The sequence below is a fragment of the Neoarius graeffei genome, chromosome 5 (assembly GCF_027579695.1).
Source record: "Neoarius graeffei isolate fNeoGra1 chromosome 5, fNeoGra1.pri, whole genome shotgun sequence".
NCBI lineage: Eukaryota > Metazoa > Chordata > Actinopteri > Siluriformes > Ariidae > Neoarius > Neoarius graeffei.
The window spans coordinates 38,416,348-38,437,733 of record NC_083573.1 but is presented as its reverse complement, the minus strand read 5'-3'; the positions used below and the strand labels follow the sequence as shown (position 1 = coordinate 38,437,733).

The 21,386-nt window shown below is 43.2% G+C and overlaps 1 protein-coding gene across 2 annotated transcripts in view; it reads left to right on the top strand.

The window, feature by feature from the left end:
* ephb6 (eph receptor B6) overlaps window positions 1-21,386 on the top strand; it is a 183,304-nt gene that overhangs the window by 99,327 nt on the left and 62,591 nt on the right. For both annotated transcript variants that reach the window (XM_060921632.1, XM_060921633.1), the window contains 2 exons: window positions 4,049-4,212; window positions 4,556-4,851. In XM_060921632.1, coding sequence (XP_060777615.1) covers window positions 4,049-4,212; window positions 4,556-4,851 — 460 coding nt within the window. The remainder of the gene's footprint in view (window positions 1-4,048; window positions 4,213-4,555; window positions 4,852-21,386) is intronic.

Genomic DNA, 21,386 nt, shown 5'->3' with positions numbered 1-21,386 from the left:
GCAGGGTCATGTGCAAGCTGGAGCCTATCCCAGCTGACTACAGGCGAAAGGCGGGGTACACCCTGGACAAGTCGCCAGATCATCACAGGGCTGACACATAGACACAGACAACCATTCACACTCACATTCACACCTACGGTCAATTTAGAGCCACCAATTAGCTTAACCTGCATGTCTTTGGACTGTGGAGGAAACTGGAGCACCTGGAGGAAACCCACGCAGACACAGGGAGAACATGCAAACTCCACACAGAAAGGCTCCCATCGGCCACTGGGCTCGAACCCAGAATGTTCTTGCTGTGAGGTGACAATGCTAATCACTTACACCACTGTGCCATCCATTCTGGAATCTTCTTATTTAATAATTTAATCATGCAATTAAATCAGTTCAGCTTTCTAGCTTTGAATGTAAGGGGTGGTTATAGTTTCTTTGTTACAATCTGCAAAGCAAACAGAGATATATTTGTCTGCCATTCAGTTTGAGCCAGTGTGCTAGTGTGTCCTCCCAGGAATTGGGAAAAGTACTACATGTTATATTCACTTCAGGTGCAAACATAGTGGTAAAGCGGTATGATCACTCAAGAGGATATTGACCAAGAGTGCAAACTCCACACAGAAAGGCTCCCATCGGCCACTAGGCTCGAATCCAGAATGTTCTTGCTGTGAGGTGACAATGCTAACCACTTACACCACTGTGCCACCCATTCTGGAATCTTCTTATTTAATAATTTAATCATGCAATTAAATCAGTTCAGCTTTCTTGCTTTGAATGTAAGGGGTGGTTATAGTTTCTTTGTTACAATCTGCAAAGGAAACAGAGATATATTTGTCTGCCATTCAGTTTGAGCCAGCGTGCTAGTGTGTCCTCCCAGGAACTGGGAAAAGTACATGTTATATTCACTTCAGGTGCAAACATAGTGGTAAAGAGGTATGATCATTCAAGAAGGTATGTGCCAAGAGTGCATACTCGGACCAGAGTAGATAAAAGGCCAAGGCATGACCAACATAGACAACCTACGTTTGCTGAACTTCCTAATCCAGTTGCTCACCTTAAACTTGGCTCTCCATCCATTATCTATACTACTTATCCATCACGGTCATGGGGCAAAGATGGAGCCAGTCCCAGCTGATTTCAGGTGAAAGGCAGGGTAACACCCTGGGCAGGTACCCAATCTATCACAGGGCTAATACAGGGACAAACAACCATTCACACTCACATCTATGGACAATTTACGAGTAGAGTAGCCAGTTGATGTAATCTGCATGTCTTTGGACTGTGGGAGGAAACCAGAGCACCCAGAGGAAATGCACACACACAAGGATAGAACATGCAAATTCCACACAGAAAGGCTCCAGCTGGCACTGAGGTTCAAACCCAGGACCTTCTTGCAGTGAGGTGACAGTGCTGACCACCATGCCACCCAACTTGGATCTCATTCTGCAGAGTTATACTACTGTATATGTCACTGAAAACTTAACATGCTTAGAGGCTGTTTTTCTTTTCTCTCCTTCTTTTTTTGGTTGCTTTATTTTTCCGCATTGCATTCCACAGAGTTCATCTCTTACGTCATTGTATAAAGTATTTTGGAGCCACATTTTTAAAAGTTGATGCACAGGGAGTCTCAGGAACATGTCTGGTTTAATGTAGCTGTTCTACAAGAAATTAAAATGTAAATGAAACCTCAGCATGATGAGAGAGGATCTACAGTAGAGAGTGATAGTCTGGGAGTTAGACTCCAGGTTCCTGCACTGAGATGCAGAATGCTCTCGATTTTATTTTGGCACATCTCTTGATACCTTTAATACGCTCTCCAAATCTTATGTTTGCATGCGTTCTCTTCTTGCTCTTGTTCTCTCAGGATCAGCGAATGCAGTGAACACATTTATGCGTTAATCTCCAGTGCTGTGCTGTAGACTTGCTAATATTTCTTTCTGCACCAGTTTCAGAGGTCATTAACAGGAATAGCATGTCTGTGTTGCAGTGACCAGATCCATCACACGCTGGAAATAAAGGTGTTTTTTCCCCCTTTTAAATTAAACAGTAAGCTTATGCTAGTTTTCATAACTACAGCTGAACTGGCAGAACCAATTCTGACCCCCCCTCCACACACACACACACACACACACACACACACACACACACACACGTTTGTCTCACTATCCTTGTGAGGACCTTCCATTGACATAATTATTATTGCAGTTAATTAACACTGTGCCTGCACCTAATCCTAACCCTAACCTCAGTAATGAAAAGAAAACTTTTTGGTGCATTTATTTATTTATTTATTAAAACACAACAACAGCAATTTCCTGGTGGGGACCATCCAAATATCCCCGCAAGGTCAAAATTGTCAGATTTTACTGACCTTGTGGGGACATTTGGTTCTCAGTAGTATATAAAAACACACACACAGCCCATGTACCTAACTGAAAACACATGAACAGGGTGAACTAATAAACTTAGAAAACCTAAGAAATTAGAACTAAGAAAATCGAAACATTTCATATCCTGAAACTTTTAGTCAGACAATAAACCCAGGCCTTAAAGCTAACACAGAACAAAACACATTGAAAACAACATCCGTAACACTCAAGAGTAAATCAATTTAAAGTTCCTCAGGGTCATATGCAATGGAACCTAACATTAAAAATACACATGCTTTGAAGACAGGGATTGAGAAGTCTTGCATATCCTTTGAATTATGTATATGAATACTGGCAAGGAACATGGACAAGCTCATATAAAAACTAGTGCTGTCAAAAATGTCGCGTTATTAACGCATTAACTTGACTCAATTTTAACGGCGATAATTTTTTTTATCGCGAGATTAACGCTCTGTGGCATGATGTAGGTTTTTCATAAGCTTTTGAAACTGCCAGGAACTTGGAACAGAGACTTTGGTTAGAAAACCGAAAGCAGCTAGACTGTAATGCCACGCCCCGCACAGCCAGAGTCCTCTGCCCCCCCCCCCAGAACCAGCGCGGGCAGGGCGCGCTAGTAGAGATGGGATTTATGGCTCTTTGATGGGATCCGCATCTTTGTGATCCGTTCTTTGAAAAGAGCCGTTCAAAAGACTGGCTCATTTGGCTCTTTTTAAATATTTATTCAGTTTTAAGAAGACAGCGTCTAAAGAAGCCAGATCCCTCTGAACTGTAAACTCAATGCTATCCCAGAAATCCTTCCTGTAATATGCAAATTTGGCCGCCTCTGATTGGACAGCGCGATGCATCAACAGGCAGAAAGTGTAAAAGTACAAAATGTGTTAAGTGAGCTGAAACAGTAAAGATCAGATTCAATGCAATATTTATCAACGATCAACTTAAACTTAATATAATAGTGTACTTTATATTATAATCAAGCATGTCAAGCCTACCGTCACTGTGTAACCTATCTCTCTTTAGTTGTAGACTAACTCAAACAGTAGATCATTTCACTCATGGTTCTCTTGCTAGCCCCGCGCCAGTGCTCGGCTTAGGTTTCACTTTGCGGTGGCTGTGTCAAGACGTGTTATGCTTTGCAATAAAAAAAAACATTGGTACAAAGCAAGCCCATTCACTTTTTTATGCTGATAAGAGAATTACAATGTTTTTTTATGTGACAAAAATGTGTGATTAAATTGTGATTAATCGCGAGTTAACTATGACTGTCGCGACATTAATCGCGATTAAATATTTTAATCGCTTGACAGCACTAATAAAAACATTTGGAGGAGTTCGACATGGTGGTGCAGTGGGTAGTGAGTTGCTAGGATAAATTGCTCCTAGGTGTGAATAAATATGTGAATGTCTGTGCATGATTCCCTGCAGTGGACTGGTGTCCAATCCAGGAAGTATTTCCACCTCCTATCTTGCATTCCTGGGACAGGTTCCAGATTCACTGCAACCCTGACCAGGTTGAATGAAAATGTGATTGCATGAAAATATTGAGGCGCATTGATGATGGCTTGCATTTTTTTCCAATCTGTAGTTTAAAACCAGTACAATCATGTACTCCCTGATAACTGCTCAAATCTCTCTCTCTCTCTTTCTCTCTCTTTCTTTCTCTTTAGCCTTCAAGTGTGGAGACCAGAGAGGGTTGGGTGAAGATAGACACTATCGCAGCAGACAAGAGTTTCAGCCGTGTAGAGCCGAGTCTTCCTCACCAATACAAACCAGACCGGATGCGCCGCATCAACATCAAGACCCGCAGCTTTGCCCCCCTTACACGTAGCGGGTACTATGGCAACTCCCTTTTACCCTTTCACGGTCACCTTCATATCACTGCATGGTCCGATGCTGATATGTTATGGGTCACTTCTGAGATGAAATTAAACTCTGTGTCATTCAGCTGGCTCTCTGTCCAAAGCAATTCAACTGAGTAAATATCAATGTGCTCCAGTGCTAATATTTGCCAGAATAAAGTCTGGATGGAGAGAAAACAGACAATGGGAATTAGTCAATTCACATCAGCTTGTTTTCTTCAGCTCTGTATGACAGATAAGCATGCAGTGCATGACATTTTTTCCACCTTCTTTCATCTCTCTCTCTCTCTCTCTCTCTCTCTCTCTCTCTCTCAGATTTGTGCTGGCTATAGTAGACAGTGGAGCATGTGTGTCACTCATGGGTGTGTCCATATTTTATCGCCGCTGTCCCGCAACAACTCTGTACCTGGCCTCGTATGTGGCCACGCCCTCAGGGGCAGAGCCTACAGCTCTGGTGCCAGTGACCGGGACCTGTGTACCTCACAGCCAATCCCAGGGCGGGACGGCTCCCCGGATGCACTGTAATGCAGAGGGTGAATGGATGGTGCCTGTAGGAGGGTGCACATGTGATGCAGGATATGAACCAAATCATAATGGCTCTGCCTGTCTTGGTGAGTTTAGTAATGCTTTTCTGAGATCGTTTTAACTTCTTTCTCCCTCTGTCAAGGTCTTTATGTCTACATTGCAAGACTCTTTGCATTTGTATTCATTCATCTGGCAGACACTTTCATCTAAGGTGATTTACATCATACATTCCAAGTATACAGCTGAGAGTTACGGTTGTTCAATAGCTGTCAGTGGCTCTCAGTCAGCACTGGGATTCTGAACTCACAGTATTTACTGGATATCACTACCAAACAATCTCTCTGTACAATCACTGATTCAGATTTGGATTCAGAATATTTATTGTCATTGTCACAAAAAAGAACAACGAAATTCCGTTTGGAGCATCCATACAGCAGAGTTGATAAAGTGCAAACCCATAAATAAATACATACCCCCCTAAGTAACCCAGTGTAAGCATTTGACCCAGTATTACATCAGTACAACAAAAAGCAGCATAGCAAATGGCAGCATAAGTTCAAGTAATCAATGTTGATAAAGTGCAGAGCAGGGACATTCAAACAGATACCTGAGTATTATGACATTGTATAAACAGTGCAAAAACCAGATCAATGCCATTATAATGTTATAACGTTATTGTCTGGGGGGGGTCCAGGGGAGAGAGAGTAGTGACAACTGCAACAATGCAAACCAGTTCAATGATATTAATTGGTGGATGTGGTTGTGGATGTGGCAGAGTTCAGTAGCCTCACAGCCTGTGGATACAGGCTATTGGCCAGTCTGGATGTTCTGGCCTGTATCTTCTCCCTGAGGGCAGCAGGTGGAAGAGGTGATGAGCAGGGTGGTGCTGATCCCGCAGGATGTTGCGCACTCTTCTCAGACAGCGAGTGGAGTAGATGGTGCTGATCTCTGGGAGAGTCATTCCAATGATTTTCCCGGCAGTTTCCACCACCCGCTGAAGTGCCTGCTGGTCAGCCTTAGTGCAGCTGGAGAACCACACTAGAAATCCATGTGTCAGCACACTACTGATGGCACAGTTGTAAAAGTTCACCATCAGAGGTCTGGGGATATTAGCGCTCCTCAGCTTCCTCAGGTAATAGAGCCGCTGTTGTGCTTTTCCCACGGCTGTGGAAATGTGAGTGCCCCAGGACAGGTCCTCAGTCACTGTTACCCCCAGGAACTTGAAACTCCTCACCCTCTCTACCACATCGTTGCCTATGGAGAGAGGTAGGTGGTCAATGTGTCCTTTCCTGCGAAAGTCCACGACTATCTCCTTGGTCTTCTTGGTGTTTAAGGCCAAGTTATTGTTGTGGCACCACGACTCCAGGTGTTGTACCTCTCTCCTGTAGTTTGTCTCATCGCCGTTAGTAATAAGTCCGAGAACCGTGGTGTCGTCAGCGAACTTGACGATGAGATTGGACAAGGAGGAGGCAGAGCAGTCATGTGTAAACAGAGTGTAGAGCAAAGGGCTCAGCACACACCCTTGAGGGGCCCCGGTGTTAATGACAAGGGTGGAGGAGGTGTTCTTGCCCACTCTGACACTCTGTGTGCGATTTGTTAGAAAGTCCACAATCCAATTGCACAGGGTGGTGTTGAGTCCCAGCTGGTAGAGTTTGGACTGGAGTTTGAACGGCCAGATGGTATTAAAAGCCGAACTATAGTCCACAAAGAGGAGCCGTGCATAGGTGTTCTTATGCTCCAGGTGCTCCAGCAGTGTGTGCAGCACTGTGGCAATGGCGTCCTCAGTTGACCGGTTCTCTCTGCAGGCAAAATGGTGTGGATCGAGTGTTGGTGGTAAGGCGGCTTTGATGTGTTTAATGACCAGTCTCTCCAGGCATTTGGCGGGAATGGAGGTGAGTGCCACAGGTCTGTATTCGTTAACACATGTGACATTGGACTGTTTTGGGAGGGGGACAATGGTGGCTGCTTTGAAACAGACTGGAACCAGAGAACAGGACAGCGAGGTGTTGAAGATGGAGGTGAAGACGTCCGCAAGCTCCGCAGCACAGTCTTTAAGCACCCGGCCCAGCACTCCATCTGATCTGGCCGCCTTCCTGGTGTTAATGCTGCGGAACACACATCTCATCTCATGCGTGCTCAGGACTGGAGCAGGGTCGGTCGAGGGGAGGGGGGACAGGACAGGATCGGTGTTGTCCCTGTCAAAACGGGCGTAAAAGAGGTTTAAATCCTCAGCCAAGGTGGGACTGTCAGCTGAGGGTGGTGGTGTTTTCCTCTTATAGTCCGTGATGGCCCTGATGCTCTCCCAGACCTGCCTTGGGTTTGTGGTGGTGTCAAACCTGGCCTCAATACGCCTCCTGTGATGGTGTTTGGCAGTATTGATGCCTCTCTTCAGGTTGGCCCTGGCAGCACTGTATGCCTCCTGGTCCCCAGAATGAAACGCAGAGTCTCTAGCTTGGATAAGCTGTTTTACTCCATGTGTCATCTATGGTGGTGTATTAGGGAACACATGGAATTGCCTCCAGCAGGTGACATTGTCCACACAGAAGCAGATGTAATCTAAAACAGTGGAGGTGTAATTGTCCAGTGAAACATGATTTTCAGTGTCCTGCTCTTTGAATACATCCCAGTCTGTGTGGTGGAAACAATCCTGGAGCATAGGAACTGCGTCCACTAGCCATGTTCTCACAGTTTTGGTTGTGATCCTAGCGCTCTTGATCTTAGGTGTATACCGTGGGTGTAGCAGAAGAGAGAGGTGGTCTGACAGACCCAGGTGGGGGTAGGCCTGGGCCTTGTATGCGTTTGCTACATTAGTATACACCTGGTCCAAAGTTCTATCTCCTCTAGTAGCACACTTCACATGTCGGTGGAATTTGTGAAGCACTGATTTTAAACACACCAACCAATCTCCAGTTATTCAGAATGTATTCTGGTTTAAAATTTGCTTCCGGAGCTGACAACATCCATCCGTGTCAGCATTTTCATACTTCTGAACAATACTTCAGTTGGACTCAAAAATCCATCTAATATAAACTGGTTAAAAACTGATCTATATACAAAACACCTATATACAGAAGCAGACAAAGGGACAAACCAAGCCAAGGTAACCAAGATGCAAAAGCCCCAACTCTGTAAAGTATTTTTATTCCAAACTCTAACCGTTTCTTTTTTTTTCCTGCATCAACAGAGCGTATGCGTGTTGTACTGTGTGTCTTCGTTGTGTCAGTGTGGCTCTGAATCAATAGTCCATGCAACCTCCTGTCACTGTAATTATAATCTCGGCTTGACAGACAGAAGACGGTGTGTATGCATGGGTTGTGTGTGTTATTATATGGTGGACAGTGTGTGTCAGGGAGGAGTGAGTTGTACATATTTGTTTATGGACAAAAGGGACCATCTGCAGCACCCAGTGTTCTTTTATGGTGTGTTTCTGTGTGTGCATGCGCCAATCTGTAAATGTGTGTGTGTGTGTGTGTGTGTGTGTGTCACTGCACTGTTTGTCTGTGTGGCAGCCTGTACATTTTTGTGTCACGGCACAATACACACATGAGCAACAGAATGACTTGGTGAATGTGGATATACAGAATTCGTGTGTGTGTGTGTGTGTGTGTGTGTGTGAGAGAGAGAGAGAGAGAGAGAGAGAGAGAGAGAGAGATTCAACCTTGACCACAGTATAGAAATCTGTGTGTGTATGTGCATGGAGACAGCTGATGAGCATGTTCTCATTTGTACAAGTGCTGCTTGCACAAAACGAGAGGGGGGCCCTTGAGATGAAATGAAGGAAAAGCAGCAACAAGTGGTCTTCCTCCCAGAAGGCTAGCGACAAAGGGTGGAGCTTAATTCCAAGGGTGATGGCATAAAATCAGAGAAGAACATATCTTGCAGAGGAGAGTAAAAGAGAGAACGAGAGAGCAGAGGAAAAGAGCGAGGTGACACATTTAGGTCACGTTGATGTATCAGCCACTCGACTGTGAACAAGTGACAGAAAGTGCAGGGGAAGGGGTCCAATATACAGTGAATGGACACGAGGTAATGATGCAAGACTTAAGCTCGCATAAATCCTCGCAAAGATGGATAAAAGATACAGGAAAGACTGAGGCTGTGCATGGTGTAGACACACTGGAGGATATTTTAAGGCATGAAAAGTCAACATGACATGAAATCCACAGTGAGTAACAAGGTCCTGAAGTTTTAACTCTGCAAGCCTGTGCCGAGGGAGTAGAAAATATTTTTGCTCACCTCAGTCCAAACTTTAGGAACACTCATAAGCACAATGTTCTGAGACCATAAATCATGAGTTGCATGTTTTGTTTTGTTTTATTTTTTACGTTTAAAAAAACGCCAACTGGTCTAAATGTTCACGCTCTCTCTCTCTCTCTCTCTCTCTCTCTCTCTCTGTCACACACACACACACACACACACACACACACACACACACACACACACACACACACACACATTCAGCCCATTACAACAAAAATAAAAAAATAAAAATGCACACGTACATTTATTTTCAATCACACAAGAAACAACACAGATGCATTAAATGATCACATGTGGGGCAGGCACGCAAAAACATGCACATTTAAGCAGACTGAACACACATGGTGTCTCCCTCCCTCTCTCTAGATGATTAATTTTTAGTGATTGCACAACCCCTTTAGCCCTGTTCTGCACTGCATGTAGAAATGTCATATATAATCACAGTGAATCATGTCATATAGATTCCTACATTTTTCTCATGCTAAATTATAAAGCATGATGTTCTCTGTTCAGCTTCATTCAGGTAATATATAAGGTGTTTTTGACAAAGCGCACAATGTTACAGTCAGACGTCTACATACACTCACCATGAACACTGAATGTCATGGTAATATTGGGCTTTCAGTGATTTTCTTTGGACTGGATTTTTGTTTGTTTGTTTGTTTGTTTGTTTGTTTGTTTGTTTGTTTGTTTGTTTGTTTTCCCAGTGGCAGAATGATTATACAGCATACATCTTTAATAGAGAAAGACACCTAAGGATTTGGTGCACAAGTTTTAATTTATTTTGGGTTTTCTGAAATCAATACGCTCAAAATTGGGAGCCAAGCTTCTGGCAGAATTCTGGCTGGATAGCTGACCACTCTTCTTGGCACAATTAATAGAGTTCAGTTAAATTTGTTGGTTTCCTGGCATGGACCCAATGTGTAAGTACAGTCCACATACTTTTGAAAGGATTGATGTCAGGACTTGTTTTAAGCTAATGTTAGCTTGCTTTATCCATTCCACATCCGCCTTTAGGGCAGCACGGTGGTGTAGTGGTTAGCACTGTCGCGTCACAGCAAGAAGGTTCTGAGTTCGAGCCCAGTAGCCGACGGGGGCCTTTCTGTGTGGAGTTTGCATGTTCTCCCCATGTCTGCGTGGGTTTCCTCTGGGTGCTCCAGTTTCCACCACAGTTCAAAGACATGCAGGTTAGGCTAAAGGCCAATTTATGCTGACAACGCAGTCCTCGCAGACGGTGTCGCAGATAGCGTCTGCGTAGCCCCCCCACCTTCGCAGACGCTCTGCACGCACCTCCCAAAAATTGTGACCACTGCAGAAGCCTCGCAGACAGCGTCGCAGACAAGAGGGCTCTGATTGGTCCACTCTACATCCGCTGTACACGCACTTCCGCTTCCCTAATTTCCCGGTTTGGTTTGTTTTCACGACCGCCATTTTTAAAAACATGAGTGAAGATGGAGCAGCACGAAGAGCGGTTGATCGAGGAAGTGAGGAAGTACATAGTACATCTATACGACTCCAGTTTTAGTCATTATAAGTAACCGGAGGATAAACACTCCACTAACCACACCCACCAACTACTCCTAGCGATTTCGCGACTTCGCGCCCCCTTGCGTTGTAGCGGTGAATAACATCGCGCACGCCTATTACTCCCTGCTCAACGATAAATTACAACTGTCTGCGAAAAGCTATCTGCGAAAGCCTTGTCGCAAGAGCATGCAGAGGCCTTAATTGGTGGCTCTAAATTGACTGTGAGAGTGAATTGTTGTTTGTCTCTCTGTGTCAGCCCTGCAATGATCTGATGGCTTGTCCAGGGTGTACCCCGCCTCTCGCCCATCGTTAGCTGGTATAGGCTCCAGCTTGCCTGCAGCCTTGCACAGGATAAGTGGCCACAGATAATGGATGGACATCCAGCTTTGATGTATTTGGGGTCATTGTCCTGTTGTAAAACCCAACCGTATCCAAGTTTAAACCGTTTAGCTGATGGTTTGAGGTTATGCTGAAGAATTCAAAGGTCGTCCTCCTTCTTCATTTATTTCATCAACTTTCATGGTTAACAGTTGCTTAACAGTTAGTACAGTGATTTTGGTATTAAATGCCTCACCTTTACTCCTCCAAACATACCTTTGGTCATTGTGGCCAAACAACTTAGGCTACATCCACACGACAACGGCAACGAGATGTTATTAAAAAAAATATCGCGTCCACATGGGCAACGGATCAGTAAAATATCAGGTACATATGGCAACGTAATGCTTGCTGAAAACGATGCAATACACATGCCACACCTCTAGGGGCGCTGTAAGACGGTCCCTTCGGAGACACCAGAACAATAGAAGAAGTAAGGACGCATGCGCATAAACTATTATGCGCGAGACTTCATATTAGCCACAAAGTCAGAAAAATCTGTTCGTAAAATTACATTATAACGACCAAATACAATGAAAAGTATTTTTCCAGTCTCACCTGTGAAAGGTAATCCCATGTGATCTCGTTTGGACGGCAAACCTGTTGGTACAGTTAAATGCAGCACATGAATGAGGCATCTTTATTCTCCGCTTTGACCCATCCAATATGGCGGCGAGGATGACGTATGATTCTACGCGGAAGGCGGCGTCTTTAATGGTCCGGAATAAATTGAATGCTACACGTTGATGGATTAATTTGTTCTTCTACACCCTTTTTGAGGAATGTATTGTAGGACTTAAACCAACATCTGAAGAGGTGAGATCGCTCCTTTTTTTCCCTATTTTTGCTGGCGGGATTGACTCTGCCCTAAGAGCTATTCTCTCTCTCTCTCACTTTGCACCATTACACAATAAATATTCACAGTGAAAATATTTTGTAAGCGCGTTTCATGAACCAAGTTAAAGGATTTGTTGACAACTCGCATCGAGTTCGTTACACTTCTACCCGTCGTGAAGCACATGTGGTTGTGACATCATCGTAAACAAATCCATTCTACTCATCCAGATGACTTCGCAACGGCGCCGTTGCCAGATCTTTCCACTCTGGAACCCGTTCTCAAAAGATTTCGTTTTGGGGCACCCAAAACGCTGGTGCCGTGTGGACGCCAGGCCGAAACGATAAACAATTTTATTGGATTCACCTGAATCCGTTGCCGTGTGGACAGGGCCTTTAATCTTTGTCTTATCTGACCACAAAATTTCCTCTAGAAGGCTTTTTCATTATCCATGTGGTCAGCTGCAAACTTTAGTCCTTTAGTCGAACTTGAAGGTGTTGATTTTGGAGCAGGGGCTTCTTTCTTGGACAGCAGCCTCTCAGTCCATAGTGATATAAAACTCACTTGACTGGCGACAGTAATACTGGTGTTCCAGCAGCTTCCAGTTCATGGCAGGTCTGTACCTTGGTGGTTCCTGGGTTGTTCCTGACCAGCTGAACTAATTTCTTCTCAGTTGAGAGTGACAGTTTGGGTTTTCTGACAGACCTTGGCAAAGTGGATACACCTCTCAATAATTTGTACTTGTCAAACAAACCCTGTTTATGTTGGCACAGAGACACTACCAGCTGTAGTCAATCATGATGACTAACAGAAAGTTAAAAGGCTGTGGCCTTGGCAAATTAAAAGACACATTGGAACTTTCAGTAGCACTGAATTAATAATGTAAGTAGGTGTATGTATTAAAACTTGTGCACCAAATTCTTGGGGTTTTTTTTCTATTAAAGATATATGTTGTCTAATCATTCTTCTTCAGAAAAAGAACAGTTCAAAGAAATCATAGAAATCCCAATATCTCATCTCATCTCATTATCTCTAGCCGCTTTATCCTTCTACAGGGTCGCAGGCAAGCTGGAGCCTATCCCAGCTGACTACGGGCGAAAGGCAGGGTACACCCTGGACAAGTCGCCAGGTCATCACAGGGCTGACACATAGACACAGACAACCATTCACACTCACATTCACACCTACGGTCAATTTAGAGTCACCAGTTAACCTAACCTGCATGTCTTTGGACTGTGGGGGAAACCGGAGCACCCGGAGGAAACCCACGCGGACATGGGGAGAACATGCAAACTCCACACAGAAAGGCCCTCGCCGGCCCCGGGGCTCGAACCCAGGACCTTCTTGCTGTGAGGCGACAGCGCTAACCACTACACCACCGTGCCGCCCAGAAATGCCAATATTGCCATGATATTCAGGTCCATGATTAGTGTATGTATACTTCTGATCACAACCATACAGAATGAACTTAATGATATAACAGGGTCATTCATAGAATCTGTCTCTCAAGCAAAAGAATATCTATGGTGAGTGGACAGTAGCAGTCAAATGTTTGGACACGCCTTCTAATTCAATGGTTTTTCTTTATTTTTATGAATTAAAAGGTACTTCATGTCTTAAAGGAACAGTCCACCGTATTTCCATAATGAAATATACTCTTATCTGAATTGAGACGAGTTGCTCCGTACCTCTCCGAGCTTTGCGCAACCTCCCAGTCAGTCAGACGCAGTCAGACGCGCTGCCACTCCTGTTAGCAATGTAGCTAGGCTCAGTATGGCCAACGGTATTTTTTGGGGCTGTAGTTAGACGCGACCAAACTCTTCCGCGTTTTTCCTGTTTACATAGGTTTACATGACCAGTGATATGAAACAAGTTCAGTTACACAAATTGAAACGTAGCGATTTTCTATGCTATGGAAAGTCCGCACTATAATGACAGGCGTACTAACACCTTCTGCGCGCTTCGGCAGCGCATTGATATCTGAGCTCCGTATCAATGCGCTGCCGAAGCGCGCAGAAGGTGTTAGTATGCCTATCATTATAGTGCGGACTTTCCATAGCATCGAAAATCGCTACGTTTCAATTTGTGTAACTGAACTTGTTTCATGTCACTGGTCATATAAACCTATGTAAACAGGAAAAACGCGGAAGAGTTTGGTCGCGTCTAACTACAGCCCCAAAAAATACCGTTGGCCATACTGAGCCTAGCTACATTGCTAACAGGAGTGACAGCGCGTCTGACTGCGTCTGACTGACTGGGAGGTCGCGCAAAGCTCGGACAGGTACGGAGCAGCTCGTCTCAATTCAGATAAGAGCATATTTCATTATGGAAATACAGTGGACTGTTCCTTTAAAGTAGTGATGGATGTCATTTCTCTTTACTTAGTTGAGTGGTTCTTGATATACAGTGGTGCTTGAAAGTTTGTGAACCCTTTAGAATGTTCTATATTTCTGCATAAATATGACCTAAAACATCATCAGATTTTCACACAAGTCCTAAAAGTAGATAAAAAGAGAACCCAAACAAATGAGACAAAAATATTATACTTGGTCATTTATTTATGGAGGAAAATGATCCAATATTCCATATCTGTGAGTGGCAAAAGTATGTGAACCTTTGCTTTCAGTATCTGGTGTGACCCCCTTGTGCAGCAATGACTGCAAGTAAACATTTCCAGTAACTGTTGATCAGTCCTGCACACCGGCTTGGAGGAATTTTAGCCCATTCCTCCGTACAGAACAGCTTCAACTCTGGGATGTTGGTGGGTTTCCTCACATGAACTGCTCGCTTCAGGTCCTTCCACAACATTTCATTTGGATTAAGGTCAGGACTTTAACTTGGCCATTCCAAAACATTAACTTTATTCTTCTTTAACCATTTGTAGTGCGGATCAAGTGTGGGTGCAGCACAGAGGACGGCAAGACAACGTTTGGAGGCAGAGAAGGCTTATTTATTTCTCCAACTTTTCAGTCGAAGCAGCGTAAACACACACACACCCAAACACACACACTCTGCATCCAATTCCGGGTCGCGCTCCCTCTGCTCTCTCTCAGCCTCCTTAAATAGGGAGCGGTTTACTGGGAAAACACACACAAAACACAGGTTAATTACCGTCAGGTGTAGCGATGCTGCCACTCACCTTCCCTGGCTCCACCCTCCTGTCACAGACCGGCGCTTGACCACGCCCCCGCTGCCACACCATTCTTTGGTAGAATGACTTGTGTGCTTAGGGTCATTGTTTTGCTGCATGACCCACCTTCTCTTGAGATTCAGTTCATGGACAGATGTCATGACATTTTCCTTTAGAATTCGCTGGTATAATTCAGAATTCATTGTTCCATCAATGATGGCAAGCCGTCCTGGCCCAGATGCAGCAAAACAGGTCCAAACCATGATACTACCGCCACCATGTTTCACAGTTGAGATAAGGTTCTTATGCTGGAATGCAGTCTTTTCCTTCTCCAAACATAACGCTTCTCATTTAAACCAAAAAGTTCTATTTTGGTCTCATCCGTCCACAAAACATTTTTCCAATAGCCTCCTGGCTTGTCCACGTGATCTTTAGCAAACTGCAGATGAGCAGCAGTGTTCTTTTTGGAGAGCAGTGGCTTTCTCCTTGCAACCCTGCCATGCACACCATTGTTGTTCAGTGTTCTCCTGATGGTAGACTCATGAACATTAACATTAGCCAATGTGAGAGAGGCCTTCAGTTGCTTAGAAGTTACCCTGGGGTCCTTAGTGACCTTGCCGACTATTACATGCCTTGCTCTTGGAGTGATCTTTGTTGGTCGACCACTCCTGGGGAGGGTAACAATGGTGTTGAATTTCCTCCATTTGTACACAATCTGTCTGACTGTGGATTGGTGGAGTCCAAACTCTTTAGAGATGGTTCTGTAACCTTTTCCAGCCTGATGAGCAACAGCAATACCTTTTCTGAGGTCCTCAGAAATCTCCTTTGTTCGTGCCATGATACACTTCCACAAACATGTGTTGTGAAGATCAGACTTTGATAGATCCCTGTTCTTTAAATAAAACAGGGTGCCCACTCACACCTGATTGTCATCCCATTGATTGGAAACACCTAACTCTAATTTCACCTTCAAATTAACTGCTAATCCTAGAGGTTCACATACTTTTGCCACTCACAGATATGTAATATTGGATCATTTTCCTCAATAAATAAATGACCAAGTATAATATTTTTGTCTCCTTTGTTTAACTGGGTTCTCTTTATCTACTTTTAGGACTTGTGTGAAAATCTGATGATGTTTTAGGTCATATTTATGCAGAAATATAGAAAATTCTAAAGGGTTCACAAACTTTCAAGCACCACTGTAATATGGATTACTACAGTTGTGGAATAGGGCTAGTCACTGTATTTTTATTATTTACTGTTTACTGTTGGATCTCAAACACATTAAGAAGGCAAGAAATTGCACTAATTAACTTTTGATGAGACACACCTGTTAAATGAAAAGCATTCCAGGTGACTCCCTCATGATGCTGATTAAGATAATGACAATAGTCTGTAAAGCATCATCAAGATAAATGCTAGATACTTTGAAGAATCTAAAATTCTTCAATCAAATTTTCAATTTTCAATAAAAACGCATGTGCCACTATTACTGGCGCCCCTGGAAATTATAGTGGAAACAACGTAACTGAAGCATGTTTCCCATTAAATTGTACATGTTTGAGTTGATTGGAGTGTGTAGGAACTTTCAATTTGTAATTCATGACTTCCTGATTAACTGGGGTACAAATATAAGGTGACACAGAGGCCAGATTTCCTTAGTCATCCATCAACATGGGAAAGATAAGAGAACACGTAAACCAAATGAGGGAGAAGTTTGTTGACCTTCTTTAGTCAGGGAATGGTTATTAAAAATAGATATTTGCCTGAAAATGTCCATTTCTACTGTTAGGGTAAGAATAAAAAAGTAGACACCAACTGGAACTGTTACAAATTCGCCTGGTAAAGGACCCAAGTTTATTTTACCCCCATGTACAGTGAGGAGGAAGGTAAGAGAGGCAAAGAAATGCCCAAGGATTACTGTTGGTGAATCACAAGAAAAAGTAAAATCTTGGTGTTTCCAAGTCTCCAAAACCACCATCAGATGCCACCTTCATGCCAACAGATTATTTGGAAGGTATGCCAGGAAAAAAAAAGCCTTTTTCTGTCAGTTAACCACAAACATAGGCACCTGAAGTTTGTGAAACACTACTACAACTTTAACTGGAACTGTGTTCTGTGGTCGGATGAATCAAAAATTGAGCTTTTTTGGCAATACACACTCAAGGTGGGTTTGGTGTAAAAAGAAAGATGGCTATAATGAAAAGAAGCCAATCCCACCTATAAAATATGGTGGAGGTTCTGTGATGTTTTGGGGCTGTTTTTCCTCCAAAGGACCTGGAAACCTTGTTAGGGTCCACAGCATCATGGACTCCATGAAATACCAGGACATTTTAAATCAAAATCTGGCTGCCTCTGCCAGGAAACTAAAACTGGGTCTTCATTGGATCTTCCAGCAGGACAAAGATCTGAAGCATATGTCCAAATCAACACAAAAATGGTTTGTTGACTACAGAATCAAGTTTCTGCCATGGCCATCTCAGTCCCCTGACCTGAACCCCAGTGAAAACCTTTGGGGTGAGCTGAAGAGGAGAGAGAGAGAGCACAAGAGAGGGCTGAGGACCCTGGATGAAGTGGAGAGATTGTGTAAAGAGAAATGCTCTCAGATGCCCTGCACTGTATCTTCAACCTTATAAAATGTTAGAGGAGAGACTCAGTGCGGGCGGCACGGTGGTGTAGTGGTTAGCGCTGTCGCCTCACAGCAAGAAGGTCCTGGGTTCGAGCCTCGTGGCTGGCGAGGGCCTTTCTGTGTGGAGTTTGCATGTTCTCCCCGTGTCCACGTGGGTTTCCTCCGGGTGCTCCGGTTTCCCCCACAGTCCAAAGACATGCAGGTTAGGTTAACTGGTGACTTTAAATTGACCGTAGGTGTGAATGTGAGTGTGAATGGTTGTCTGTGTCTATGTGTCAGCCCTGTGATGACCTGGCAACTTGTCCAGGGTGTACCCCGCCTTTCGCCCGTAGTCAGCTGGGATAGGCTCCAGCTTGCCTGCGACCCTGTAGAACAGGATAAAGCGGCTACAGATAATGAGATGAGATGAGATGAGACTCAGTGCTGGATATTTCTCATTTTTTTAATGTGAGATGAGGCTACTTCACCAAGAGGTGTTTTTTATTCTAACTTTTTTTTTTACTAATCTTTACAAGGGGCGCCAATAATAAATCAGGCACAAGCACTGTATATGTGTAGTGATCTACTTTGCTGCTTTTTTGTTATCAAACAAGAAAATGTCAGCTTTTTTCTGGATTCTGAATCCAGGTTTGCCATCCTTGTTTTGGGTTTAAGTCATGCGATCACTAGCCAGCTCAGTCTGCTAGATAATGGGATTTGTTGTCAAGGTAGTGAGCACACACAGAATGAGCAAACAATGAGCAATGTGTTGCAGCCAACTGTCACTAATCGCAACATCACTCTCTGTTGCATTACAAGAAAAGATTAAGTAAGGAATGATGCATGTCAAGTTGTGCTGTTGTGGTAAAATAGTCTTTTATTCCCTTTATACCACAGCAATATGCCAACAATTACATTTTTCATTTATTAGATTGACATGCCTTATACTGTGGTGCTTGAAAGTTTGTGCACCCTTTAGAATTTTCTATATTTCCGCATAAATATGACCTAAAACATAATCAGATTTTCACACAAGTCCTAAAAGTAGATAAAGAGAACCCAGTTAAACAAATGAGACAAAAATATTATACTTGGTCATTTATTTATTGAGGAAAATTATCCAATATTACATATCTGTGAGTGGAAAAAGTATGTGAACCTTTGCTTTCAGTATCTGGTGTGACCCCCTTGTGCAGCAATAACTGCAACTAAACATTTCTGGTAACTGTTGATCAGTCCTGCACACCGGCTTGGAGGAATTTTAGCCCATTCCTCCGTACAGAACAGCTTCAACTCTGGGATGTTGGTGGGTTTCCTCACATGAACTGCTCACTTCAGGTCCTTCCACAACATTTCGATTGGATTAAGGTCAGGATTTTGACTTGGCCATTCCAAAACATTAACTTTATTCTTCTTTAACCATTCTTTGGTAGAACGACTTGTGCGCTTAGGGTCGTTGTCTTGCTGCATGACCCACCTTCTCTTGAGATTCAGTTCATGGACAGATGTCCTGACATTTTCCTTTAGAATTCGCTGGTATAATTCAGAATTCATTGTTGCATCAATGATGGCAAGCTGTCTTGGCCCAGATGCAGCAAAACAGGCGCAAACCATGATACTACCACCACCATGTTTCACAGATGGGATAAGGTTCTTATGCTGGAATGCAGTGTTTTCCTTTCTCCAAACATAATGCTTCTCATTTAAACCAAAAAGTTCTATTTTGGTCTCATCCATCCACAAAACATTTTTTCCAATAGCCTTCTGGCTTGTCCACGCAATCTTTAGCAAACTGCAGATGAGCAGCAATATTCTTTTTGGAGAGCAGTGGCTTTCTCCTTGCAACCCTGCAATGCACACCATTGTTGTTCAGTGTTCTCCTGATGGTGGACTCATGAACATTAACATTAGCCAATGTGAGAGAGGCCTTCAGTTGCTTAGAAGTTAACCTGGGGTTCTTTGTGACCTTGCCAACTATTACATGCCTTGCTTTTGGAGTGATCTTTGTTGGTCGACCACACCTGGGGAGGGTAACAATGGTCTTGAATTTCCTCCATTTGTACACAATCTGTCTGACTGTGGATTGGTGGAGTCCAAACTCTTTAGAGATGGTTTTGTAACCTTTTCCAGCCTGATGAGCATCAACAATGCTTTTTCTGAGGTCCTCAGAAATCTCCTTTGTTCGTGTCATGATACACTTCCACAAACATGTGTTGTGAAGATCAGACTTTAATAGATCCCTGTTCTTTAAATAAAACATGGTGTCCACTCACACCTGATTGTCATCCCATTGATTGAAAACACCTGACTCTAATTTCACTTTCAAATTAACTGCTAATCCTTGAGGTTCACATACTTTTGCCACTCACAGATATGTAATATTGGATCATTTTCCTCAATAAATAAATGACCAAGTATAATATTTTTGTCTCATTTGTTTAACTGGGTTCTCTTTATCTACTTTTAGGACTTATGTGAAAATCTGATGACGCTTTAGGTCATACTTATGCAGAAATATAGAAAATTCTAAAGGGTTCACAAACTTTCGAGCACCACTGTATATAAACCATTTATATTTACATTTAATGTTGTGGAATGTCTGTGTAACAAGTTAGTTCATGTTAACACAGACGTTATCATAGCTACAAAAAGCTATCCCCTCAGCAGCCTCTCTTTTTTCTTCTATTGAAGTTAATAATACAAAAAAAAAATGCAGCTCTGTCCTGCTGACACTTGAGACTCCTTCTATACATGTTAACTAAACATTTTCCTTCCAGGAAGTTTCACAATATCAACAGTAATGCATTTTTGTTTTATAGTACTATATTTCATATATATGTTTATTCCATCCATTATCCATAACCGCTTATCCTGTACAGGGCTGCGGGCAAGCTGGAGCCTATCCCAGCTGACTATGGACGAGAGGCGGGGTACACCCTGGATAAGTCACCAGATCATCACAGGGCTGACACATAGAGACAAACAACCATTCACACCTACGGTCAATTTAGAGCCACCAATTAACCTAACCTGCAGGCCTTTGGACTGTGGGGAAAACCGGAGCACCCGGAAGAAACCCACACAGACACGAGGAGAACATGTAAACTCCACACAGAAAGGCCACTGGGCTCGAACCCAGAACCTTCTTGCTGTGAGGCGACATTACAACAAGGATGTTATTATAAAACTGTAATTTGAATTATAGCTGAACTTATGTCTGAGACATGCTGCTATAAAACAATCATGTTCTCACAAAGGAAAATCAAGAATTCAATAGTGTGTGGTACAATTAGGATCATTTTTGTAAAGTTTTTGAACACATTCTCAGTCAAACAATTATAGGCATTATCCATACATCACAATTAGGTCTTGTGACTACTGGCCTTTTGGCAAAACTGGACTCGGATGCTTTGTGGTAACTGACTATAATTTCCTTCGTGTTCCTTAGCAGCATGGGATTGCTATAGTTTAAATCAACCAGGGTTAAAGTGCTGATGACACGTTTTTGACATCTTTGGCGATTGTTTTATAACATAAAAAGTAATTCCCAATGATCCATATATTAATTCACGAAGGCGCCTATTTTACAAGTTATGATGATAAACGCGGCTATTTGGGCAAATTTGACGGGGCTGCAGCACCCAGGAGACGAAGGAGGAGGAGGAGCTATATGACGTCAGCGAAAGAACCTTCCTCCGAACTTACCAGTTTGTTGTTGATGCGACAGGTGTTCAGTTTATCATTATTAGTATTTTTATTAGACATTATTATACATTATTATATATATATAGTTATTATGCCTTCGCGTTGTGTTGCCGGCTTTTGCTCCAAAACCCACAAGGATGGGGTAAGTTTATTCAAGTTTCCCAGAGATCCCGAG